The sequence below is a fragment of the Leucoraja erinacea genome, chromosome 16 (assembly GCF_028641065.1).
Source record: "Leucoraja erinacea ecotype New England chromosome 16, Leri_hhj_1, whole genome shotgun sequence".
Taxonomy (NCBI): domain Eukaryota; kingdom Metazoa; phylum Chordata; class Chondrichthyes; order Rajiformes; family Rajidae; genus Leucoraja; species Leucoraja erinaceus.
Window position 1 is genome coordinate 16217035 of NC_073392.1, and position 27551 is coordinate 16244585.

Sequence of the window (27551 nt, forward strand, 5' to 3'; positions counted from 1 at the left end):
CAATCCCATTTTTTATTTCCCTGCAGTCCTGCAACTTATTCCTTCTCACGTGCCCATTATCTCCACTTCTTGATACTTGCCTGGCCCACTGAATTCCTGCAGCACTCTATGTCCTGCTAGAAATTAACCACAAAGACACCTCTCAAAGTCGGGTCAAAAGCAGGTCCCCAGGGCTGTAAGACCAGCACTAACCACTGTGTTGCCTCTGGCCTTCATTATTTCATTGGATTCTGGGTTAGCTTTTCTCATTCTATCCTGCAGAAATTTGAGGTGATTCTAAATCCGATGCCCATTATCTGTCCTTGCACACACAAGGTGACTTCACTATCATCCTCTATGGTAACTCAATTATACTAGCTTCGACTTAAGCAGTACCTGAATTTCTAACTTCCTGCTTTTTAATCTTGTAATCTCCTTCAGACCTTTAATTCTCTTAGATAACTGAAGTCTATTTGAACATCTCCAAAGTTAATTATTCCCACATTTACATTTGTTTTGAGCTGCCAAGGCCATAAACTCTGGAATTGCCCTCCACTCTTTTTAAAAAATATTGACACTGTCTCTTTCACCAAACTCATGGCCATTTGGGTTACATTTTCTTTTGTGGCACAAGGTTGGATGTTACTTGATGCTGTTCCTGTGATGTCCCTTGGATCAATGTGCTATGTTGTTTGAGGTTTGTGATGACAGTTGTGGCCACTTTGAGCATCGGGCATTGCTGAATGGCAGAAGACTTGGAATAAGAACTGCTCAATAAGAAATGTTTGTTTTCTTTCTCTTAGGTTATTGTGGTACCCTGATGATAACCACTCGCTCTCTAATGTTGACACAGAAGCTGATGTGTTCATGAATATTGCCGTGTGGTTTAACTTTGCACTGAACAGAACACAATAAATTGAGACAATCTAACATAGTAAAGCCAATCCAACTCCAGTCCAATCTAGCTGTAGTTCAAATTAGCTAAACTGCAGCTAGCATTAATCATTGATCTGAGAGCATCTGAGGTGCCTTTTTCCTTGGCTTTATTCAAGAGCTGTACATTGATCTTTCACATTCGAGTATCATTGCCTCAATATTATCTTTCCTGTAAACTAACAATGTATTAATATCCCACACAGAGATTTAAGTAGATCATCTGAGATGACAACTCTGAGTGAACCAGAGGGAATTTTATTAGAGACTGCATGTTCTATTTTGGTGTTATAATTCTTTAATATTCAATATTCTTTATCATTGGCGTCTCCCTACCCTCGGTACAAGAACTGTTCCAGAGCCGCTGTCTGAAAAAAGCTCAGAGAATTGCTAAGGACAAACTGCACCCCCTCCACATACACCTGGATCTCCTGCCATCAGGCAAGAGATATCGAAGCATCAAAGCCCCGACTACAAGACTGCTAAACAGCTTCCTACCACAGGCTGTGAGGCTGCTAAACAGTCACTCTGTACTCACAGTCACTTGATTCTGCGGCTGGCACGGACACTTTAATAACTGGCACTGGCCACTCAAATCAGCTGCCCCGGACATTTTTATGATTGGTTTATTGTATTTTAACATTGTGTTTTACCTGCTTTTAACTATTTATACTGTTCCATCAGGGACTGGATTGTTTTTAGTGTTATTATGAGTGAAATGTTTTAAATTTCATGTGCGATGCTCCGCTATTCACTGGGAAACGTCTTTTCATTTTGCACTGTACAACTGTTGCTTGCAAGATGACAATAAAGGTTGATTGATTGATTGATATGTAGATCTTGCTAAATTTAGTTAGTCCATCTTTAATTTGCCTTAATGGGGGCAATTAAAGAGAAGCACAATGTTACAGCTGGTAGAGCTGCTATCTATATCCCAAAATTGACCACCTCTTCTCCCAATTATTCTTTGTTTCCCCAATACAATCCATCCTGGGTTAAGGCAGGGGTACCATACTTCAGAACCAACTTATTTTTTAACAAAGTTTGGGCTAATGATAAAATAGCTGCAGAAGTGGTTTTATTGCTATTGGCTTTTCAATAAGGCACTGCTGCTACTCGGGCGGCATGTCTTTCATTATTACGATGTGCAAAATGTACATCAATGTGCTCATCTGAATGTTTTCTTCCTGGGTTCGATGTGGCAAAATTCTAGCTGGTGCCAAGAAGCTGCCAGAAAATCCATCCTGTCAATCTCCTAAACACTCGTAATAATGTGCAGTACAGAAGTCAAGTCAAGTTTATTCGTCACATACACATACGAGATGTGCAGTGAAATGAAAGTGGCAATGCTCGCGGACTTTGTGCAAAAAGACAAACAAACAACCAAACAAACTATAAACACAATCATAAACACATACATATTCTTTCACATATTAAATATTGGAAGAAAAAACGTTCAGTAAAGTTAGTCCCTGGTGGGATGGGAGTTTACAGTCCGAATGGCCTCTAGGAAGAAACTCCTTCTCAACCTCTCCGTTCTCACTGCATGGCAACGGAGGTGTTTGCCTGACCGTAGCAACTGGAACAGTCCGTTGCATGGGTGGAAGGGGTCTCTCATGATTTTATTTGCTCTGGAGTTGCATCTCCTGTTGTATAGTTCCTGCAGGGGGGCGAGTGAAGTTCCCATAGTGCGTTCGGCCGAACGCACTACTCTCTGCAGAGCCTTCTTGTCCTGGGCAGAGCAATTCCCAAACCAGATGGTAATATTTCCGGACAAGATGCTTTCCACAGCCGCTGAGTAGAAGCACTCGAGGATCCTCGGAGACACTCTGAATTTCCTCAATTGCCTGAGGTGGTAAAGGCGCTGCCTTGCCTTACTCACGAGTGTTGCAGCGTGTGATGCCCATGTCATATCCTCAGAGATGTGGACTCCCAGATATTTAAAACAGCTTACCCTATCCACAGTATCCCCATTTATCCTCAATAGAGTGTACGTCCTCGGATGATGTGCCCTCCTAAAGTCCACGATCAGCTCCATAGTTTTTTTGATGTTCAAGAGGAGGCTGTTGTCCTGGCACCAGAGTGCTAGATCAGCCACCTCCTCCCGGTAGGCCTTCTCATCGTTGTCTGAGATCAGGCCCACCACCACAGTGTCATCAGCAAACTTGATTATTGAGTTGGAGCTGAACCTAGCCACACAGTCATGTGTGTACAGGGAGTACAATAGGGGGCTGAGGACCCCTATTGGGCGTTCTTAAACTGGGGACATCCTGTGCTGATGCCTGGAGGACATTAATGTATGAATGATGGTAAAATCAAACTTTATTTCTTTGCATATTCTTTATTTTTTAAATATGATCATGGCTATTATGAGTCTGGTTCACCAAAGATTCAGATTGTGAGTCTTATAGTGACTGTGCCAGGTCCATTTCCCTGACGATCTTGGCGTTGATGATTTTATCCCAGTCAACTGTTGTGTGTGTAAATGGCAACTGCCGTCGGAGACCTTTGAGCAAAGAATCCAGCTTTTGATAGTTTTCCATCAGTGCAAGCTGGAGGGAGAGAGAGAGAGAACAAGAAGCTATTGTTTGGCTGCTCATAATAGAGATTATTGAACCTTCTGTCATACAAGCACTCAAGCTTTGCGGCAAACAAAATTATCTCCTCAACCATTATGTGATTTGACAAAATTAAAGTTTGCATGGATACTGGAAGCCTCAGTTTTATTTAAGATGTTACTGTTCCTCTTCCTGACAAATCTGAGTTCGGGGACTTTGAGGATATCGCATGTGAAGCAACAAAAAAGAAAAATGTGAAAAATGATGCAATGTGGTCAGAATCTGAAATGAGGATACATTTCTGAGTAAGAGCCTTCTGTTTGCAAACCTGGATAAAAAACATTCCAAAAAAATGTATTCAAACAATGGATTATCCAGAATTGCCTAATAAACATAATCAGATCACTTTTTTAAAATAAATTTCCGGTGTGAGTAACACAGACAAGGTGAACTCATCATACCTATCCTCAATTGCTTTGAGATGGTGTTGGGCCTCCTATTTGAACATGCATTTGGACAGAAAGAATGCATTACCACAGGTAACTAAGAAGTTAGATGTGGTTAAGAAGACATATGGGATAATTTTCCTTTTTTGATAATGAGGAAAAAGTTCATGCTAGATTTGCACGAATCCCTGGTTAGAATGAGAGTCCTTATCAAGACCAGGGCACCACATTACTGGACTATTTGTCAAAGTTGATGAAGATCAAATGTGAGGATTTATTAGACATGATGAGATTTTTCTTCAGAACAGAGAAGATGAAGAGGTTATTTAATATGGGTGCATAAAATTATGAGATAGATAGGATAGATCAGATTTGGTACGTACAGTAAAGAGACAAATAACTAACAAGGATCAATTGAAAAGTATTGCTGGATATCATCAACATGGACTCCTTTTGATCTTCTATCTAGGAGCCAAGGTTAGATTTTTGGAATTGGAGTGGAAATGAGCTGAGAATTTTTACCCTCGCATTGATGAGCTAAGGTTCGATTGGGATGATAAAGACCAAAACTGCCAATACTTAAAAAATAAATTGATCGAACATTTACATGTCATAACCTGAAAAAGGTTGTGGCTAAGAGTTGGGAATTGGGATTCATCTGGAAAGTGTTTTTCATTACTGTTACAATAAGCATGAAAGGCCTCCTCTTTTGCCACTATCGTCTATTTATGGAGGACTTTACTCGCATGGTAATTCAATATTCCATTCTAGTTTTTTGATAACAGGAAGGAATACCATTTTATGTCCATGGCTATTTGGTTTGTGCCTTGATGATAATAGATAAATGTTTTATCCAATTTATTTTGAACATAACGTATTACAGCATAGGAACGGGCCCTTCAGTTCACAATATCTGTGCCAAGCAAGATGCCAAGAAACTAATCTCCTCTGCCTGCATGTGATCCATATCCCTCCATTCCCTGCATATCAATATGCCTATCTAAAAGCTTAGTAAACTGCCCGATTGTATCTGTTTCCACCTACCCCACCACCCCTGCCAGTGCATTCCAAACACCCAACTCTGTGTGTAAAATAAAACTTGTACCGCGCAACTCCTTTAAGCATTAGCCCTCTCTTTTTAAAGCTATGCCTTCTAGTCTTTAACATTTCCATCCTGGGAAAAAGGTTGTGATTGTCTACGCTATCATTGCCACTCATACTTTGAGGAAAGCATAAATATAGTGTAGTTTGGTTTTGGTGTCTATTGTAAAGCCTCATGAAAACATTCAGGGTTAAAAAAAAAGCTGAAATACCACTTAAATTTACAGTTGCTTAGACTCTTGGAGATATATTCCAGCAGGAATCGCTGTCTTTAAAAGCTGGAATGAATATACTTGTTCTGTAGCTATTGATCTGCTGCACTGAATGTAGAAACTTGTGCTGGCTGTGTAGTGGTTGGATTTTAAATCTTGCATCGTTTTCAAAGCACAATGATATAGTCTGCACATGTGCATGAGGTTTACAGCATATGGGATGCTGCATGATTGAACTTTTTATTCTTATAAATTGCCCAACAATTTATTACATAGTGCAGCCTGTAATTCAAGCTATGGATAGGTTGGCTGAAGGCAGCAATCTATTAACATCACTGCTGTGGGTCTGTCTCCTCAACTGACATCAAACTCGTGTTATAAATGTTAAATGTCTGATGTTTAAAAAAAACTGCAATGCAATAGGCATGGGTGTAAAAGCAAGGTTGGTAAAAAAGTGCATTACTGAATGCAAAATGTTAACCCCATGTGCCCTATAATCACATAGTCATTCCCTTTGAGATTGCGACGAGCCATATTTGAAAGAAAAGTACCATTAAGAGTATAAATTCTGATAGCATATTAAGAAAACGCGCTTCTGAACCCAATTAAATAGGGTGACAGCAATTGGTAATGATTCTGTCACCCCATTCCTCATTATTTTAGGATTCAACCCATCTTGGTCATCTCAGTTCTATTAAAGAAGTGCTTTTCCTCATCAAATGTCATTCTACATAACAAACATACCATGTTTAGGAAAATTCAGGATAAAAAAAAAGTAGAGGTCATATTTGGTATGCAACAGTTGGAGGACAAGTTGGGAATATTTTTAGGGTGCAGCCTTGATTTCTCTCCACCGACGTCACTGAATAAAATACCCATCCATGTAAAAACACTAACCCAGAATTACCTGAAAATCAACATCAGCATTTTCAATGGCTTTCACAAATTCTGTAGCCCCTTCACATTCATTCTGGTGGAAGAAAGAGACATTCGAAATTTAATAATTCAATGGGCATTTCATCATATTCAAGAAATTGATGCTGAGGTAAATGATCAGACATAATCTTATTAATTGGTGAAATAGGTGTGGGGAATTGAATAGCCTAATTATGCTGCTTGCATTCCGTGTCTATTATTATTATTTTTTAATTGTATAATGCTACGTAGTAGAGTAATAGTTGCATTAAGTACGCTGGTCTTGTGAAACTATGAGCCTATGGAGGGCCATTTCTACCCCTGCAGGTCCATTCACATTTTCCTTCCACCCCTTGCTCCTATCACTCTAATGACTATAGAGCATGTAGACAAACAAGACTAAATGTCAGGGAAACCTTTTTGCTTTACATAGAGGATGATGAAGTGACAAAGTGCAGCACCAAAGTTAATCGACCAGTGGCAATGTCAATATGTAACAGTTAATTCCAGAGGTAGTTCGAGGAAAAAGACATAAAGCAACATGGCAATAAGATGCGATAACGTCAAATACGGGTGTTCAAGGAAATTTTCCATGTGGACCAGTTGGTTTGTAAAACTTTTATCCATCCAGTAATCTTAATGTAATTCTGCCTATTTACTGACACGTCCAACTTCTCATTATCCATTCTTACTGCCATCCCAAACATTCACTCCTGTCACAGGTCTCCATCCTCCCATTTCATAAACACACTAGACCTTTGTATCTTTTCCACCCTGTTGCTCTGCTGACCTGCTTTACATTTTTGATTCCAATGTTATCATATTTCAAGACGCTTGCTGTTGAATTTATTTCAACAGGGACATTCTCTTATATTTGTAATTGATTAAAGGTCCTATTATGTGATTCAGTGTTTGCATTTAATTGTATATATACACAGATTGCTCACTGTTGCACAAAACTGTAAGCATGCAAATACATTTGTACAATTTTCCTTACATTTACTGGAAGTTTCTGATTCACTTCCGTATTGCTGATTAAAGTAATGCTACCCTCCTCAAAGTAATGAGCCTGATGGAAGAAAAATCAAAGGGCAAAGTTAATACAACAGTGCAAAAGGGTAACCTTCTTGTCCATTCTCTCCCCACCCTCATACTTGCACAATTATTTCACCAGAAGAGTTGTTAAGTGACCTATTACCATTTGTGAATTAATGCTACAGACTTATGATGACCATGTGACAAGCAATTGTGCATGAGAATGATTTATTAATTGATTTAATAATTTCCTTAATGGAGCATTCAGCCCTTCAGTATAGAGTAGCATAGGAAGCAGTATAAAAATACAGGAACAGACACACTGAAATGCCTCGTACAAAACTAACCAGATCACCAAATTATAACAGGTAAAAAATTGCCTACTTCGAAGAGAGAAGAATAAAATTTCCTCGCCATGAACCTAAATGCCAAATTTGAGACACGGATTTGGAAATAATGATGCCTGATATCTATAGTATGGAAAATGCTCAGTAATAATTTTGCTGGAGGCTTTTGCTTCATTTAATGAGTATAGAATCTAAATCCATTAGCTTAAATTTGGCAGACAAACAATTGGATTTCAAATATAAACTGAAAGTTCAAGAAAACAAGAAGAATAAAAAAATGCATTAAACTTTTTTTTACAAATTCTCCTGGTACTTGGAAATAATAGAGATCTGGTGCGAAATTGTTAAATGGAAAGTAATTCCCAATCAATGCAATATGGTTTATGGTCGTATGTTTGATAGTATTAAGATAAAAGTATTTGGCTGTTTGCACCGTGACACCATGCAAATAAACATGCCCTTCCAGTACAGGCTTAAAGTAGTGTATTACAAAGTCCAAGTTTCATTTCAGTCTGCCCTGAGTGAGTGTAACTGTGTTCTTGCAGATCTGTGCTAAAAATGTCTTGCAGTAAGCATGAAATCTAATTGTGGTTTTAGCTCGATGATCAATTTTGCAAGTGCCAATATGAGAACATTGCACTGTTATTTCGGGTCTGCCTTCTGCCTTCTGCCTACCTCACAGTGCCCTCCATAATGTTTGGGACAAAGACCCATCATTTATTTATTTGCCTCTGTACTCCACGATTTGAGATGTGTAATAGAAACAAATCACATGTGGTTTAAGTGCACATTGTCAGATTTGAACAAAGGCTATTTTTATACATTTTGGTTTCACCATGAAGAAATTACAGCAGTGTTTATACATAGTCCCCCTCCCCCATTTCAGGGCACCATAATGTTTGGGACACAGGAATGTTATGTAAATGAAAGTAGTCGTGTTTAGTGTTTTGTTGCATATCCTTTGCATGCGATGACTGCTTGAAGTCTGTGATTCATGGACATCACCTGTTGCTGGATGGCCTCTCTGGTGATGATCTGCCAGGCCTGTATTGCAGTCATCTTTAGCTTATGCTTGTGTTTTGGGGGCTAGTCCCCTTCAGTTTTCTCTTCAGCATATAAAAGGCATGTTCAGTTGGGTTCAGATCGGGTGATTGACTTGGCCACACAAAAATTGACCATTTTTTAGCTTTGAAATATTCCTTTGTTGCTTTAGCAGTATGTTTGGGATTATTGTCTTGCTGCAGGTAACCAGTGGTTTGCATCTTGCAGTGTAGCCTCTGCATTTCTGTTCATGAAGTCTTCTGTGGACAGTGGTCATTGACAAATCCACACCTGCTTCCTGAAGAGTGTTTCTGATATGTCGGACAGGTGCTTGGGAGTTTTTCTTTGTTATAGAGAAAATTCTTCTGTCATCAGTTGTGGTGGTCTTCCTTGGCCTGCCAGTCCCTTTGCGATTAGTAAGCTCACCAGTGCTCTCTTTCTTCTTAATGATGTTCCAAACAGTTGATTTTTGGTAAGCCTACGGTTTGGCTGATGTCTCGAACAGTTTTATTCTTATTTCTCATTCTCATAATGGCTTTTTTGACTTTCATTGGCTCTTTGCGAGTTGACAGTTGCGTGAACTATGTAATATTAATGGTTACAATCACAGCAACTAGTGTGAAATGGTCATGTGTTGGAAGGAACTGCAGATACTGGTTTAAACAGAAGATAGACACACAAAAAAGGAAGTAACTCAGTGGATCAGACAGCATCTCAGGAGAAAAGGAATAGGTGACGTTTCGTGTCGAGACCCTTCAAACAGTCGGGAAAAGGAAACGAGAGATACAGACGGTGATGAAGAGAGATACAGAACGAATGAATGAAAGATATGCAAAAAAATAACGATGATAAAGGAAATAGGCCATTCATTGTTAGCTGTTTGTTAGATGAGAACGAGTACAGATAATGAAGGGCCTGTCCCACTTGGGCGTCATTAGCGCATCATGGCCGGAATTGACTGACGCGCGACAGTCGCTCGCAAATCACGCATCATTATGCGTCAGCACAGCTGTCTGGCGGGCGCGACGTCATTCGAATACCCTGCTTCCCTATTCTGCATCATGACCATCATGGAAGAACTACAGATTTTATTGCTACAGCAACAACAGAGACTTCTGTTAGCAGCAGCCCTCATACTTACAGATCAGCCAGGCAGGAGTACAACAAGAAAGGCTAGCAAGAAACCTAGGAAGAGGTCTGTGTGGACGAGGTTAGCGGTTACATGACGCGTAAAAGGTGGGCCGACTGCGTATGGGAGCGTTGCTAGGCGTCGCATGTTTACGGACGTTGACGCACGGTGACGTAACCATGCGTCACCACGTAATACAGCGTGCAACACCAATGCATCAGTGTACGTAGCCAGTGCATCAGCGTGCGTAAGTGATATGTCATGCAGGTGGCGTGCGAGGATTTCGGTACACTACCGAATTCTGGAGCGCCGTGCAATACTGCTCGCCACTACATGCAATTCCACGCCTTACCATGCGCTATGCACGCATCACCCACGCGCCCCCCCCCCCCCCCCGCGCGTCATGACCCGTCAACCAATTTTCTACATGGAGCGTAAATGACGCCCAAGTGGGACAGGCCCTTGAGACTCAACAAGACGACTGAAGTTAAATGAAAGTAAAATTACAGGACAATAGTTTTCCTTTGAATACGTGAACTGATTCTGCTCATTGATTGAGAAAGTGTTTGACTTGAATATCAGTCCCAGGTAGCTGAATGCACAATGCCCCCCACGTTAGTCCACTACAGTGCTTTTACTGACCTTCACCTTAATTATACCACTGACTTCGGCTTGAGATGCGCTGTGAACAAGTTTCCATTCAGATTTCCAGAAGCCATTCCTGAATTGGTGACAGAATAATTTTACTATCAATAAGAATATGCTTCCACAGGACGTAAATATAGTTATGCCATTTTAAATATAACTGTAAGGTAAAGTGTGCTATAGAAGCCATTGGATGCTTCATGAGGGACATAACAATTTTTATTTGTGTGTTGAAAAAAAATTGGTGGAAGGGGAGTTTGAATGACATAAAATTCAATTCAAAATTAGTTCTTAATTATTCTTACTTTGTGTTATAATAAGTCTATCACAGTTCGTAATGTTGAAAACGATCAGATGAGCGATGTCTATATTCAATGTCTATTTCATTAACTTGGTTCTAATAGACAGCCAGAGAAAGCAACTAGTAAGCGCTGTGCCATAGATATTCAGCGTAATATGCTTTATGTGTTTTATCGTCAGTGGGGTGTGGGAGAAAACTTCACTTCGTAAAAATATCTCAGGATTTAAATAATGAGGAAGCCACTACAGGGGGATGAACAAATCTTTGGAAGAGGATTAAGGAATCTTCTGAGCTTGCAAAGAAGAAGAGGGTGAGCATTTTAATTGGTAGTCCAGGGTTCTGAATGGGGATAAGAAACTACACTGATAATATCTGGATTGCCTAGAAAAATAAAGAGAAGTCACAGTGGGTATATTTTTCAGTGGCCTTATATCTGGTTTGCATTGTGTTAGAATGGATATAATGGTTAGCCCTGGGCAAATACAGTCTTTGTTCCACTTTGGTCACTTGAACTGGAAGAATAAATCACTTCATGTGACCCAGTTGCATTTACAGTTTCAATGGAACATTTAGACTGCCCATGACAAAAATGTATTCCCTTGTGACTGTAATTCTGAACTTTTAGGCTACCTCGGGATAATTATTGTTTTTCATTTTTGAACAAAGAATTCTAAAAAATAACCATTGATGCTACTCGAGCTACAGGCAAGGTATATCAGCTCCCATGATCTATACACAAATGGCCAGGCTTGTTAAACTCCACAACATTTGAAGAACATCCTATTCTCTCTCTATATGCTGCCCTTCAACACTTAGTTTCTTTATGTACACTGATATCACTTCCTCCCTGTCGTCTGGTCACCCTTGGGTCAAAGATGGCAATGTGTTTGGTATCAGAAATGTCTTCCAACTAAATGTTGGGAAGAACAAAGGTGTTATCCCCATCATGAACTTTATGAAGCTAAATCAGAGTATTTGCACTTTTGGTGTTACACTTTACTATGAGGTGAGTTTTCACATCATATTTGCCATAACTTCATATCATCATCGGGTTTTGCCAGTGCTTTAGCTAATCTATAGCTACAACTTCAATCTATGCGTTTATTCTCTTTAGACCTGACTTTTCTAAGACAATCTTATCTGGCCTCCTTTGTTCTACTATCAACTTTCAAACATAACTCTACGGTCTGTGCGTTAATCTGCACACATACTCTCCAACCTGTACACAAGACTCCCCTCTAACCAAAACTTCAATTTAAAAATCCTCATCTTGTTTTCAAATCGATCTTTGCAACTTCTGGTATCTCTGCAACATCCGGTATATTATACGGAAATATCTGTGCATAACAAAACTTGGTTTGTCGATTATCTCTGAATTTGATTGCTCCATCATTGGCACCCGTTCTTTTAACTGCCAAGGCTCCATGCTTAGAAATTACCTCCTAAAACTCATTGACCTGGTACTTTTCTTTTCTCCGTTAAGATGTTGTCAGATATTCTTTGGACAAACATTTGGTCATCATTTGTAATATTTCTTCATCTGTCTCAGTATCAATTCTGTATTTTTAACAGTTACTGATCGATTTTGGAACATTCTACCACTTAAAAAACAGTAAATAATAGTGCTGAAATTATCCACTGGTGCTGGTGATCTCCCAAATCTTTCCAGGGGGACTTTACTGGATACCACAGCTGTGTGGTTGGTACCCGGATGTGTCGTCGAAGGACGAGAAGCCAAAGCAAAGAAGTGGAAGCCAAATAACCGAACAGAAACAAAGCCTAAACGCCAAATAACCGAAAGTGTACAAAGCCAAAACGCCAACTAACCGAAAGGGTGGGACGCCTAAAAGCAAACTCACAGAAGGATCGCTCTGCCGAAATGCCAACTCACCGAAAGGCTGCGTCGCCTACAAGCCAACTCACTGAATGACCACTATGCCGAAAAGTCAAATGACGGACATGACGTCGCCGTGGGGGGGGGACTTGTCAGCAATTGGTCCAGACCCTCGCATCCATCACATCACTGGCCGGTGGAGACAGTACATATGACAAATAAAGTACCATACCATATATCCTGTAGATGGTATAAACTGCTGCTGTTGTGTGTTGGTGATGGAATTAGTTAATAGTTCTGGGTGGGGTGCCAAACATGTCTGCTATGTCGTGTATTTTGTATGCCAAGTGGATCAAACAAAATTGAAAGTGGCGAGTGGAGTGCCGCAAGGCTCGGTGTTGGGGCCGCAACTGTTTACCATATATATTAATGACTTGGAAGAGGGAATTAGGAGCAACACTAGCAAGTTTGCGGATGACACAAAGCTGGGTGGCAGAGTGAGCTGTGAAGAGGATGTTAGGAGGTTGCAGGATGACCTGGACAGGTTGAGTGAGTGGGCAGATGCGTGGAAGATGCAGTATAATATAGATACATGTGAGGTTATCCACTTTGGCAGCAAAAACAAGGGGGCAGATTATTATCTCAATGGGGTTAGGTTAGGTAAGGGGGAGGAGCAGTGAGACCTGGGTTTCCTTGCACAACAGTCACTGAAAGTTTGCATGCAGGTACAGCAGGCAGTGAAGAAATCTAATGGAATGTTAGCCTTCATAACAAGAGGATTTCAGTATAGGAGTAAAGAGGTTCTTCTGCAGTTGTATAGGGCTTTGATACGACCACATGTGGAGTATTGTGTACAGTTTTGGTCTCCTAATTTGAGGAAGGACATCTTTGTGATTGAGGCAGTGCAGCATAGGTTTACGAGATTGATCCTTGGGATGGCGGGACTATCATATGAGGAAATATTGAAAAGACTAGGCTTGTATTCACTGGAGTTTAGAAGGATGAGGGGGTTCTTATAGAAACATATAAAATTATAAAAGGACTGGACAAGCTAGATGCAGGAAAAATGTTCCCAATGTTGGGTGAGTCCAGAACCAGGGGCCACAGTCTTAGAATAAAGGGGAGGCCATTTAAGACTGAGGTGAGAAAAAACTTTTTCACCCAGAGAGTTGTGAGTTTGTGGAATTCCCTGCCATAGAAGGCAGTGGAGGCCAAATCACTGGATGGATTTAAGAGAGAGTTAGAGAGCTCCAGGGGCTAGTGGAATCAAAGGATATAGGGAGAAGGCAGGCACGGGTTATTAATTGGGGACGATCAGCCATATCACAATGAATGGCGGTGGTGGCTCGAAGGGCCGAATGGCCTCCTCTTGCACCTATTTTCTATGTTTCTATAAAAGGAATGAATCACACTGCAGCAATATAACTAACTCACCAGAACTCATTCCGTTGAAACTTATGAGATTCAATGCAGGCAGTGATTATTTTCTGATCCCTACATTTCTTCCCATATACCTATCAAAGCAAAAGATTACTATGCTTAGACTCTTCCACCAGGTACAAATTTGAGAGGATCTGTATATATATATATATATAGGATAACAACTATGAACACAAAGATAGGATGGAATGGCTCTTCTTCAAGCCTCAGCTTCTTATTGAACTATTTAAATCAAGAAGATCCATTATTTAAATGACATTGATTAATATGAGCTTGAAAGGTGATAGCACAACTGATCTGGATGCATCTGGCCCAAAGGTGGAAGATCTTGTTTATCATTCAGCATTTTTTTCTGTGTTTGAGGATATAGCTAAGGATATATTGAGTTCAACCACTCTTCCTCTTACCCAAGTGAAGAGCATGTTAAGGAGGGATGAAAATTAGCAAAATAAAAATTGTAATGGGACAAGAGAAATAGCAAACGTTTTAACTGCACCAAAAATAAAATCTAAAGATAAAATGTAAGTTCACTTACGAGTAGTTTGTGCAAACCTTTTTTTCCCAGAGAGTGGTAAGTATATGTAACTTGCTGCCTGATGGTGATTTTGAAGTGAAAGGCATTGATTTTTTTTTTAAGGGAAGCTGTATAACCATACATGGGAAAGGAATAGCAGATTTAGTGAGGAACAGTTGAGTGGGCAATAAGGCTGATGTAAATACCAAAAACGAAATAACCTGACTTCTACAAACTCTGTTTAATAATGCACACACATCAGTTTTGTTTTTTGATTGTTGCTTAAGATCCTTACAGAGACTTTAACACAATCACTAATATTTCAATTTGGACAAAGTTACAGAGGGCACACTTTGGAATGCTGATCTATTGATTACCAATGAGGTTTGTACAGCTTTCATAATGCTGTTAATTGACCTGAGCATAGAATCCTAGCCAATGGTCGATGCTTATTTATTTATTTGATATTTTAATCAGTTGGTTGAAATTAACCCAAGGTCAGATATCTTCTGATTTGACATACATTTGTGACACGACTCAGCAAAATCAGGACTGTGCCGAACATGATGCCAAGACCAAGGCCTACCTGTGCATAATCCATATTTCTCCATTTCCTGTATATCCATATGTCTATCCAAAGGGTTCCTGAAATGCAACTATTGTATTTGCTTCAACCACAAACCCTAACAGCACATTCTAGTCACAAAAAAGTTGCCCCGCACATCTTGTTTAAATCTTGACCCTCTCACCTTAAAACCATGGGTTCTAGTAGTTAATTTTTTCTATCCTGAAATAAGGATATTATGACAAACATATATGTTGCAAAGTGGAAATTGTTTGGTTTGATAAATTAATGGTTTCTTCATTCTTAAATGGTCCACAAGCAACACAAGAAATCTCCACTTTGAGTATTTTATACCTTTCAATGTGGAAGCATTTTGTAGGCTAGCAAATTATGTCTGACTCCTAGGCTGCGGGAAACTGAAGTTTTTGGCAACAAATATATCCCCTTAGTTTACATGAAAGAACATGATGCCACATATTGTAAAAAATAAGACAAATTCGAGATATCCATGTATGTCTAAAAAAAAATTCCGATACTACTCTTCTTGCAGCTCCTGGCGTTGTCAGTGATGACAAAGTTTGTGTATATTCTTCCAAAACAACGTTAACAGCAGAAAAAAACTGCAAGGAATTTGCTGCTGCATTCCTTGAAGTTGTCATTACTGATAAATTGACATAATAATAATAATAATACATTTTTTTATTTATGGGCGCCTTTCAAGAGTCTCAAGGACACCTTACAAAAATTTAGCAGGACATAGATGTATTATCTGTTCCTGTTTGTTGGTAAGAGATGTCAGGTTAGCAATGCTTGTTTCCATACACGCCCAGTACAATGCTTGAAAGAGTGAACTTGAGGATATTATTTTCTGGGTATGTTTATTTGCTGCCCAGTTGAATTGATCCTGATGACTGCAGTAAAGCTACTCATCTTTTGAATTTAATTTCAACTGCAAAACACAATAAGGGCAAGTCTGTTTCAGGATGTGGCACTATAGTCTGCACTCTGCCTTTCCTTTGCTAGTATATTTTCTGGAGGTCTTTTGGCTCAATTTCTGAGCTGTACATTAATCATATGGTTTTTCATCTGTCATGAGAATAGTACTATTTCCAGAGGATACTTACAGAAAGATTGCCCTTTGGATAGTGCTTCTTCACATAGCTGGTGAGTGCACTTTCAATAGCCGTCCTCCAATTCTCTACGGGGTTTACCACAGTGCATGGCTTGATGTCAGAAACAGTCTTGTTTAAGTGGTCAAACTTAAAAATCACCTTCTGCTTTGGATCCAGAAAGCATCCATTCCTCAAGTCACCATGTTCAGTGATTAAGACCTGAAGAATAAATAGGGAATGACAAAGATTTCCCAGAAAATAGAACAAAGTTAGAAGAAACACAAAACAATCATGTCCCTCTCCACTTTTCTTTGAATGTAAATTGTTAGAAACCAGGTGATTTTGTGCCTTAAAAAAATCTTATTTAGCCACCCTGTGGCAGGATATGGAATTATAGCCGTGAAAAAAAACAAAAAACTCTTGGGCAACTCCTTCTGCGCTTATCACATCAATGTGTCTGAGCATCGAATAAACTCATTGTGTAGATCACAGGTTTGATGCTCAAACCTTGCAAAAATAGTTTGAGAGTTAATGATTTAATTTGCATGAAAAGTAGCAGGTAATCAGTGATTGCATTTTCACATGGGTATGATAATGAGGAACCTTGTCCTGCCAAATTTTGTATCTGGTTGTTAGCTGCGACGCTAACTGTCTATATTTTTGGTCTCTGGCACACCAGGATCATTGTGGCATCAAACCTCAGTGTGGTGAAACATCGGGCAACTCAGAACTAAAATGTAGTTTTGTTTAGTCTTATTGTCCACTCCGAAGCTGGTCTCAAATGTTAAGATTTATTTTTAAAAAGTGAAGGTAGGTGAGCAGTCTTGGTTAAAAAAAAAAGCAATTAAACGGAATAATGTACCAATCTTGGTTTTATTGAGTACATGAAGAGTGAATACATTGAAAGTAACGTAGAAAAGTTCAGCACTGGATCAGGCCATTCAGCCCACAATGTCCATGCTGAACAAAATATTAAATAAATATGACTTTGTTTTTTTCCCTCTCAATTTCCCTATTAGCCATGACCTGTTAGCTTTCTAATCTGAATGTGGTTTGGTTGCAGAACAAAGACTTGAGCACAAAGGTTCGGGTGGATAGTCCCGTGTTGTGCCAAGAGAGTCCTACACTGCAGGAGCTGCTCTCTTCCTCATCAAATGTTATTTCTAGGCCATGCCTGCCCTACCAAATGGTGCTACAATTCCTACATCGCTCTCTTCAGTACTCATTCAAACAATCATCTCTCATTCGTCACTGTAAAATAAAATGATATCATTATTGCATGGATATTTGTGGGACCTGGTGCATAAATTGGGAGCTTTTCCTCCTGCATTGGCACATCAAAATATATTCACCAATTGCAAAGTACTTTCAGCTCTGCAGATCATGATGTGCTATATTTAAATTAAATTCTTAATTTTTTTCTTTATGGCTTCTTTATTTCTTGCTTACAGCTTCTTGCTGGCTTGCTCCAGCCCAATTAACAAGTGGACATTGACTGTTAATAAAAAAAATTAACAGCTGGAATATATTGTAGAGAAATGTGAGGTATACAGTCTTCGGATCCTCTTCAGATCGTTTACCTTGTTGTGGTGAAGAGGCTTGCGTGCCCCAATGATTCCAAGAATGATGCCGTCGGATGCACCAGCTTCTGGAAGGGCCACCCATGGCAGTAAGGTCGAGGATGAGGATCCAGACTAAGAATGATCCAACCTACAAGACCTCAACAGCGGACCAGGCGGACAAAGTTATCTTGAACTCAATGGCTGTGAAGGCGGATAAAGGCTGCAACAGATCTATCAGCTCCAATTGTCTTGGTTCCCTTAGCAATGGAATGAGTTGATTGATTTGCAAAGGACCGTGTGCTTCTTGGAGTGCAACATCAAGTACACGTTAAACAAACACACGCACAGGCATCTTCATTCTGTGAGCAGCACAAAACTTCTCAAGACTTCCGGCGATCGGGGAAGGGCGACGGGAGCAGGCCACGTGATGGCTAGAAGCTCCTAGACAAGAACCGGCACGGAAACGGTGAATCCATAAAAATAACAGAACGTAGACCATCATCCTCGACCTCGAGGGATAGCCACAACGACGACAGTGGAACAGAAAGGTAAACAATGCATACTTACTTTTTCTGTACCTGCTCCAACCGAAACAGGGATGAAATGTTCCAGGTTATATTTTGCAGTAATTCTGTAAAATAACATACAGGCAGTTAATTCTCTGTCGATTTGTTTTTTTCCCTTGGACCGTGATCAAGATGTAAAGATCTTACATCGGTAAACAAGAACGTGGGCTGCGTCCCTCAGCAATTCTGAAAGATCAACCTTCTGGATAACAGCTCATCCCTCCCATTAATTATATTCCCATGATGTACTTATGGACTTCAACAATTAACTTAATGTTCAACTCTTCTGAATGACAATTGTACGTTTAGAAATAATTAAAAAATGCAGCAATGCAAGGCTCATACATGTCTTGGCAAAATTATCTCCTCCTTGTCCGTTCACAGGTTTCGGGGTGGTTTGTTCTGGGTTACGACAGGACTTCAGTACCTCACTCAACACAGAGTGTACTTATGGGACATTTTATCATCAATCCCATAGCTAACCATAATTTCATCAGACCTGTACAAGCCAGCAGGGCTATTAGAGAGTAACACAGTGGGAACTCTGAATACTTTTATCCCACTGTAACTTTTCACACTGGTGTGGTAATTCTCAGCCCAAGTGGCACTTGATAATTGGTGCAATCATGTTAACTCTAGCATGACATCTTAACATCTCCTTCAGCCATGATCACATTGAATGGCAGTGCTGGCTCGAAGGGCCGAATGGCCTACTCCTGCACCTATTGTCTATTGTCTATATCACCCGATGTGATAATATGCAATAGGAGCCAGGCTGTCATTGCCCTGAGTTTCTTGAGGTTGATAGCCATGGGCTGTTCAAGGGCCCATGACTGAGGCATGGCAGTGATAAATATCCCATGCTAGAGCCCACCAGGCCAGAATAAGAAGCACTCAAGTAAACAATTTACAGCTTACACCAGAGCAATGAATGCTGCTCAGTCTTAGTTTCAGATCTGAAAATTAAATTTGTTTTTAAAATCTTTGCATATTGTGCTTCTGTAATAGTTGGTGGCTTCGTAGTGTTACATTAAATAGATGTCAATGCTTATAATTGAATTGCTGTAATTTGCTTGAGGACAGGGCTAGATGTTGGACTGTGGGGAAGGGTCTTCAGCAAGTTCCTGCTGAAGACTTCCTATTATAGGATGGTATCAGAGCTGGCTTAAAATATTTCGATCTGATATTTTCTTCCAGTTCTGATAAAAAGTAATCAAGTTGAGATATTTTCTCTTTCCGCTGATGCTGGTTCACCTGTTGGGAATTTCCAATGTCTTTTGATTTTATTTTAAAATGGCAGCTGGGGGAGAGGCGAGGATCAGCAGTCGATGGTTGTGGGCGGGTGGCCGGAGCACAGATAAGGGCAGGCGGTGGCGGCAGGTGGCAGGGACTGGAAGTGACCAAGGAAGCTGTGTGGGCCGGCAGTGGCGGCAGAAGGTCCGACCTGGAAGCGATGTAGGCCATGGGTGGTGTGGAGGTAAACGGGGATGCTGGAGGCTGGGGAGGTGGTGTGACCTAGACAGCTGCCGTAGTTCAATCAGCTATGACCAAAATACATTCTGAAGAGGTCCATTAAAATGAGGGCTTACTGTAGACTGCATATTTACCCCCCCGTCCTAAATCTGTTTGAATGATTGCCTGAAATGGGACAAAGGTAAGGAAGCCTTTGACAAGAAAATCATCAGAAGTGAAGCATGAATTGTACAGATTTGGCATAAACAGAAAATGTAGTGTTCCATAAACGTTGGCAGATTAAAGAGCAATACCTCAACCATAATTATAATTTATTTCATGTGTCCTCGCCTTTTTTATGAGGGAATAAAGATCGAGACGACAACAACATAAAGTTTCTTGAAGCTAACGCTCACCTCCCTATGTTCTCGCATATCAGGTTGTCATCATGAAGTAAAGTTCGCAGATCTGTGGGGATCAAGAGAAGGGTTGCTTATCTTCACCAAGTCCTGTGTACATTTACAAGCCATCCAGACATTAACCTTAATCCTAAAGATAGACCCTATTCCTTGGCACGGCAAGACCATTTATTGCCAGAGTTTTTACCAAATATTGTTTTGGAGCCTTGCGAATGCACTTACTGTATGATCCAGACGGAGTGGACAATAGGTCTGGTATATTGTGTTGCTTTTGGATTTCTGTGGGTTTCCTGTGAGAATTATTAACTTTGACCAATCACAGAAACAGCAATTTTAAAAAGGATATTTTACATAAAGCAGATAGTTATTTTTGTATGCACTAAAATAATTTGACTGATTTGTATTATTTACCTTTGATTGGAAATTTAATATTAGATTTGGAGCACAGTGAGCCATTGTTATACTCATAGATTTGAAGGGTATCACAAAGCATTTGAATGCCAAATGCTGCACTTACACACCATCAGCACTTGGGCGACACATCTCATTGCACCGTACAGACATTCATTACAAAAATATGCAAGTTAAAAGAAGAGCACAATGGAACTGAATTCAGTTGACATAGTTTTGACTTTGTCCAGTATAGCGATTCGGTGATATTTCGATTGTAATTTACCAAAACAAAAGGGAAAATGACCACTGATGGAACTCTCCAGTGTGACAGGTGGGACTTGACCATTTGTCAAGCCAGCAACCTTTGATCGGTTGAGAATATGAAGCCTGACAATGCTGGAGGTAAATGTTGGGGCTGCTTCTTGTGCTTGTCTCCGCATTTCTTCATGTTTAGGTCATTGGAGCAGAATTAGGCAATTCAGCACATTGAGACTACAGATGCTCCGCGATTTACGACGCTTCAAATTACGATATCTCAACTTTACGATGGTGCAAACGCTGGACAACGGCAGCGAGCCGCACATCACTTCTCGTCACGTGATCACATTGTATTAAATGCATTTTCATCGTACGATATTTTCAATTTACGATGGATTTATCAGAACGTAACCCCATCGTAGGTTGAGATGCAGCTGTGTGTGTGTGTGTGTGGGGGGGGGGGGGGGGGGGGGGCGGGGGGGGGGAAGGAGGAAACTTTTAAAATCTTTCCCCTGCAAGGAGAACCCGACCTTTCCCTGTCGGGTCTCCGTTGTCGTTGGGGCTGTATTGTGGAGCGGCCTCCAGCGGGAACATCCTGGGGCTCCAGTCGCGGAGCTGCGGAGCTACTCACCATCGTGGAGCTGGCCGAGTCCGGAGCAGGAGTAGCGGTGGTGGCGCGCTGCTGCGACCCGACCCCAGGGATTCGGAGGCTCCAACCGCAGGTCTGGTGGACAGTAACACTGGGAGCCCGCGGGTCCCTGCTGGGAGACCGCTTTTCGGGGCTTCCGCAACGGTCGAGGAGTACCTGGAGCGGGGCCTGACATCATCGCCCGGCGTGGCTTCAACGGCTGCGGGACTTTGCTAGCGCCCGCCCGGGGCTCCAACAACAAGACCCGGAGCGTGGCCTTGCACCACCCGGCGCGGCGTTAATGGCCGCGGGACAATTGTTGTCGCCCGCCGGGGGCTCTGACTTGGGCTCTGACTTTGACTCTGACATCGGGGGGAGAGGGAAGTGCAGGGGAGAGATACGTTTTTTTGCCTTCCATCACAGCGAGGAGGAGATGCGCTGTGATGGATGTCTGTGTAAATTGTGTTGTGTCTTGGGTCTTTTTTTTCTTGTATGTATGACTGCAGAAACAACATTTCACTTGAGCCTCTATGAGGTTCAAGTGACAAATAAATTGTATTGTATTGTATTGTATTGTAGCTGTACTGTGCCCTTCAATCATAGCTGATCTGTCTGCCTCTCTCAATTCCATTCTCCCCATACCTTTGACGGCCTTGCTAATCAGGAATCTCATTTCCACCTTAAAAGGAACCAAAGACTTGGCCTTCACAGCAGTGTATGGCAATGAATTCAGCAGATTCATCACCCTCTGACTAAAGAAATTCCATCTCATCTCCTTTCTAAAGGTGCGTCCCTTTTATTCTGAGGTTGTGCCCTCTGGTGGAACCAGCTGTTGGGAGGAGTGTACAATCTTCCCCTGCTGTGGAATTTTTCATCTTTACCAGCAGGTTTTGACTAGCTGATTCCACACCCGCCATATAATCCTTGTTCCCCGGCCAGATAATTGGCCAGCCATCGATGGTTTAAATGACCCTCAACAGCCAACAGAGAGATGAAACTTTCATTACCTTCTGAAGCTGCATTAAAGTCTTCATGTGAAATGACAATGCCTAACTGTTACAAACAGATGCTACATTAGAAGCTCTCTGGACTATATCACCTACAGGGAAGCCAGTGATGGTGATTTTTTTATATATGAAGTGATGTATCATGGACAAATATTTATTTGCTTCACTGCAAACTAAATTTCCATTTAGTCCTATATTCACTGCATCCTCATTGGCAACAGAATATTGGCATTAAACAGGGTAAGAAGAAGAATTTGAAAGAATGTCCATTCCAATAAGAAACCACCATCTGTGGGCTTAAATTTGTAATTCCAAATCTCAGTAAGTTTGAGGGTCAGAGAGTTTAGGCTCACTGTCAGATGTCAATGATTGAATGTGTATTATTCCCCAAAAGGAGCAAATAGCTTTTCTTAAAGCAAAAGACAATCTTTATCTATGGCTTGTTGTTTAAAGAGTTAACTTGGTAAAATACAGTAAACTACATTTGCCCATTTATACCTTATCAATCATCCAGTATTTTACGACCATGGTTTTGTTCACACATTAATTTAAAGTAAAATTGTATATTTCAGTATATTGACACCAACCTCTATGGATACTCACCATTGACGACTTCACTGAACTCACCAGGAGGGGCCTGGGAGAGAATGCTACTCAGGATGGTAACCTAAGGAGTGAAACCAACGTAACAAAATTAAGTCATGGCATGCAGAAAAGCATAAGTAAAGTGAAATAACTTTCAATATTGAGGTATAGAGTTACGAAATAAGTTATTAGAGAAACTTAGTGAATTCATCAGCAGCAGGATGGTCATGTCAGGTTGGACTATCTAAAAAGGTTCAATGCTTTCTTTATTATCACGCATACCTAGGTACCGTGAAACACTCTTTTTGCACACACCTCATTAGGGTGGCACGGTGGGGATGGAGGCAGAGAAAAGACAGAAAGGTCACTATGGTAATTGGAAGGGGAGTTAAAATAGTTAATAGTTAATATCTGGGAGCTCCAGCAGGCCTTGACAGCCAGAGCACGAGGGTTCAACAAAACGGTCACCTAGAGTATCGTTTTATGTTTAGCCTTCTTGATGTAAAGGAGCCACCAAATGTAATAGATGAGATTGGAAGATTCTCACCTGGGGTCCCTGGATGGAAGTGAGAGTGGAAGTGTGGAGACAGATGCTACATCTCCTACGGTTGCCTGGGGAGGGAACGTGCTTTGTGGGAAGGGACAACCAAACAAATGAGTCGTGGAGAGAGTTGGAAGGCTGAAAGAGGTGGAGACTGGAAGATGTGAGTGGTAGTGGGATCACATTGAAGGTGGTGGAAATGTTAGAAAATGATGTGTTGGAAACAGAAACTGCTAGGGGTGAATGTTAAATACCAGAATAACTCTTATCCTTGTTAAGTCTGGGGGAGAGAGGGAACTAGAGGTAAACTATTGGTGCACAGAGGAGACATGGGCTCCATCCACAATGGTAGAGGGGAAACCATGTTTACTGAAGAAAGCTGACACCTTGGGTGTCCCAGAGTGGAAACCCCCATCTCAGGAGGGGAAGTAGAATGTTTGCTTATGGTGAGATTGAGGTTTAAAGGGTACCTGAGGTGCATATTTTTCACACAAAGAATAGTTGGTATCATGGGTGAGCTGACATAGGTGGTGGTGGAGGCAGGAATAGTAACAGCATTCAAGAGGCTTCTTGACAGGTACTTTAATGGACAAGGCATGGAAGGATATGGCATTAATGCAGGCAAGGAGGCTTTGTACAGATAGATATGATGGTCACTATGGATGGGGAGGGCCAACGACCCTGCTTCTATTCTGTACAACTTTGTGGCTCTATGAAATGTAATCACTATATGGCAGCGCATCATTAAACACCCACAAGTAGCAGTGTGAAAATGAATGGGTAATCTCTTTTAGTGCCAAATATTGGGTATCGTCACAAACACAATACTCTAACCAACAAGTTAATTCCTCTCACTGGCTTTTACCTGAAATTGAACTTGCCTGTCGCAACCTCAACGTCATATTTGACGTTGGATTGGACTTCAAACCAAAATTCCTGCACCGACTCTATAGCCACACACTTCCCCCACCTTAGTTTCTTAATATTGTTCCCTCTCTTTTGCAGTTCATTATTTGCTGAAAGCCTTGCTGAAGCCATTACTTCTCTAGTTTTGACTGTTTAGATGTATTCCAGGTGGGCCTGCCTATACCACCCTCCCGAAACTGAAATTCACCCAAAACTCCTGTTCTAACACAGACTGAGCACCATTTACACATTATCCTTTTGTTCACACACTTCAATGAGCTTCATCCCTCTGATTCTGGATTCTTGATCTTCCTCAAATATAATTACTCATCAGGTTTTCAGCTTCAATGGCGTTAAACTCTCGGAATTCCTTCTAAACTTTTTAGCCTATCTACTTATTTCACTTTAGAGAAAGTAAGCTTCCGAGCAATTCACCACTGCTGACTTAACTTTGGAAGTTTCAAGCAACCTCTTTACTCTTACTTGCATTGAATTGAATTGAATTGAATAAATGTTATTAGCCAAGTATGTGTATATACAAAGAATTTGCCTTGGTGGTTTGCTCGCAAGTAACGACATGATATACAGTAGACAATTAAAAATAAAACATTATAATTTAAACATGAGAAGAATGAAATAAAATTCTAGAGCAATGAAATAAAATACCAGAGCTTTGTGCTACACCTTCTGGTGTAATTATTAAAAACGTCACCACACACTAAATTAAACTAAAAACAGAAGATAACTTACTTTACTCTCTCTTGAGAGGCATGGCTTGTTTTTTGCCATTTTCTCAGAATTATATCCTTCTCAGATAGAAGGAAGACCATTTCAAACTGCAACCGTTGCTTGTTCTGAGTGTTCTGGAGTTAAGAGTCAGCAAGGTTCCAAAACAGGGGTGGACTTCCCCTCTGAGACTACTTTTACCCCTCAATCTACTCCTTATACCTCCTGTTCCAATTCCTCATTACCCAACATTGCCAATCCACTGTTCACACCTCTCCCACGACTTTCTCTCTACTCTTCCCTCCCCACCCTCTTGCCCCCTATCCTTTCCCTTCTCCATTCTCATCTCTACTTTTCTTTTCTCTCCTTTCTCCAGTCTCACTTCTCCTTACCTCTTTTATCTATCCCATCATTCCCCCCTCTCCTCCACATGTCCGTTCTCCCATGCATGTAATCCTACCACCCCACTCTTTCTTTCATCTCCATATCATTTTTCCCAACGTCTTCCATCTCCGTCTCCCTTCTTTCTTCTCCCATTATCCGCGTATCCATTCCATTCCTAATGTCTGTAGTGTTGGTACATGAATGAAGAGTTCTCAGAAATACATGAAAATACTGTCCAAGTACAACTGCAACATAAATTGTAAAAAACAGACAAAAATTATGTCTTAAATAATATATAATCAATGCACAAAACAAGAAATAAAACAGCTTTATACCTCAAAACCAAAATTTTATTCTTGTAATTTATTGCATTTCACTTGAAATGGGTCATTTTATTGTTGAGATGCAACTATAAACACTCTACTATTATTTTCACTGAAATTTTATTCCTATTTTGTATCATTACAAACTTCCTTGTATATAATTCATTTGTCTGAAAATTCCATTGCGTAACCTTGCTTTGTTATGTATTGTGCTGTTGAAGATTGATTTTTCTGCAGTGAAAGATGATTTCTTTCTTGGTCTATGCAGCCTATTGTCAGACAGAAATGAAGGCCTGGGAAGTTAATATTTACCAATCCAGGCTTGGTTCTGCATGGACTGACACATCCCCCAATGTTGCTTGCTCCTGCAGCGTACTGCCTTCGACCCTTTGACCAAAATTACACCAATTGTTGAATAAAGCGACAGATTTAGCAGATACTTTATCAGCCAGCAGATGGCAATGGAAGCCCAAGATTGGGATGAAATTTGCATGGCATCATTTTTTCCTAATCACCTAATCACCCCAGTAATTGGACAGGGCTGGAGCTAACATGCTAGCTTATGATGAAGGTGGTAAAATCTAAAGTAATTAGTGTATCAGCACTCCATATTTCATGTTCCCTTATTATTTTAGCTGGCTCCTTTTGCTTTACTCCCCCAATTGAGTTGAATATTTTATTGTAACATGTGACAAGTCACAGTGGAATTCTTTGCTTGCCAAAGGTACCCAAGGTATGCAAATATTGGCCACGTAAAGGATGCTGACAGTTACAAAGTATCCCGCGCAAGGTGCTCCTTTGTTCTCCCACCCCAATCCCCCATGCCTTGTCCTCCTTTGTTTTCCCCGTCCCCCTCCCCCCCCCCGTCCCAGTGATCCCCCCCCCCCCTTGCTCTAGGTCCCCCTTTGTTCTTCATCCACCCCCCTCCCCCACTCATAGCCCCCCCCCCACAATGTCTTCCTTTGTTCTTCCCCCCTCACAGTGATTCTCCCTCCCCCCCCCACCTACCCTTAAACAACATTTTAGTTGTAAGTTAGTGTTTAAACAGAAAGCTTTGAGCTTGCCAGCACAAGTGGTCAGTGAAACAGACCAAGCTTGACCCCCCCCCCACACACACACACATGTAACTTCAGCTGCAGTGAACTTGCCAAACTGCCCATTATATTGATTTTTGAACCCTACCTTTCCTGCTTTGATCATCTCGTCGAGCATATTGGCAAATTTTCAAAAGAAGGCATCTTCTTTTAAGTTTTGTTCCGAAACTGTGATGATTAAAATCGATTGATTAAGAAATGGACGTGGGACAGCCTTGTTACAATTTTACAGGGCTGCAAACCCTGTCTGTTTAGTGTGATTAGTTCAGGCCAATTAAAACAGCAATTCCTCATTCTTTGCCAACATGTGCTAGGATTCTCGGCCAGCATATACCAGGAAATATCCATTGCATTCTGCTGTCTTCTGTTTATGTTGGCTGTTACATTAGATCCAGTTGCCCTTCTGTTTGAGATGTTGCATAATCGGAATGACCTTGTATTTATTTAGCAATTTTCATGCCTTTTTTGCACAATCCACAACAATATCCCACCACAGCAATGTGCTTATCACTGTCTCCTATACAAATGCTGCGCATCCTCAGTACTGGACTGGGGAATCAATCCAGTTTATGTGTTCTCTTGAGTGGGACAATCTTCCAT

General features: G+C 40.8%; 2 protein-coding genes across 2 annotated transcripts in view; one reads left to right on the top strand and one right to left on the bottom strand.

The window, feature by feature from the left end:
• The window catches only part of LOC129704547 (acylamino-acid-releasing enzyme-like), a 42765-nt gene extending 39458 nt beyond the window's left edge, over positions 1–3307 (top strand). Inside the window, exon 22 of the mRNA XM_055647728.1 lies at positions 783–3307. Coding sequence (XP_055503703.1) covers positions 783–894 — 112 coding nt within the window. The 3' untranslated portion in view covers positions 895–3307. The remainder of the gene's footprint in view (positions 1–782) is intronic.
• LOC129704546 (F-actin-capping protein subunit alpha-2-like) lies at positions 3292–26210 on the bottom strand. The gene is made up of 10 exons (XM_055647727.1): positions 25175–26210; positions 22996–23059; positions 20104–20155; positions 18237–18300; positions 16120–16326; positions 13911–13990; positions 10339–10417; positions 7142–7213; positions 6137–6199; positions 3292–3464 (listed from the first exon to the last, which is right to left on the bottom strand). The coding sequence occupies exons 1-10, from the start codon at positions 25211–25213 to the stop codon at positions 3318–3320; spliced, it is 867 nt and encodes a 288-aa protein (XP_055503702.1). The 5' UTR covers positions 25214–26210; the 3' UTR covers positions 3292–3317.
• Positions 26211–27551: the final 1341 nt, after the last annotated feature.

Coding starts and splice junctions, on each gene's coding strand:
- LOC129704546 (XM_055647727.1), bottom strand. CDS start 25,213: ATGGCAAAAAACAAGCCATGCCTCTCAAGAGAGAGTAAA. Junction 18,301..20,103: donor ATATGCGAGAACATAGGGAG/GTGAGCGTTAGC, acceptor GTTATTTTACAG/AATTACTGCAAAATATAACC. Junction 7,214..10,338: donor GTGGTATAATTAAGGTGAAG/GTCAGTAAAAGC, acceptor TTCTTCCATCAG/GCTCATTACTTTGAGGAGGG.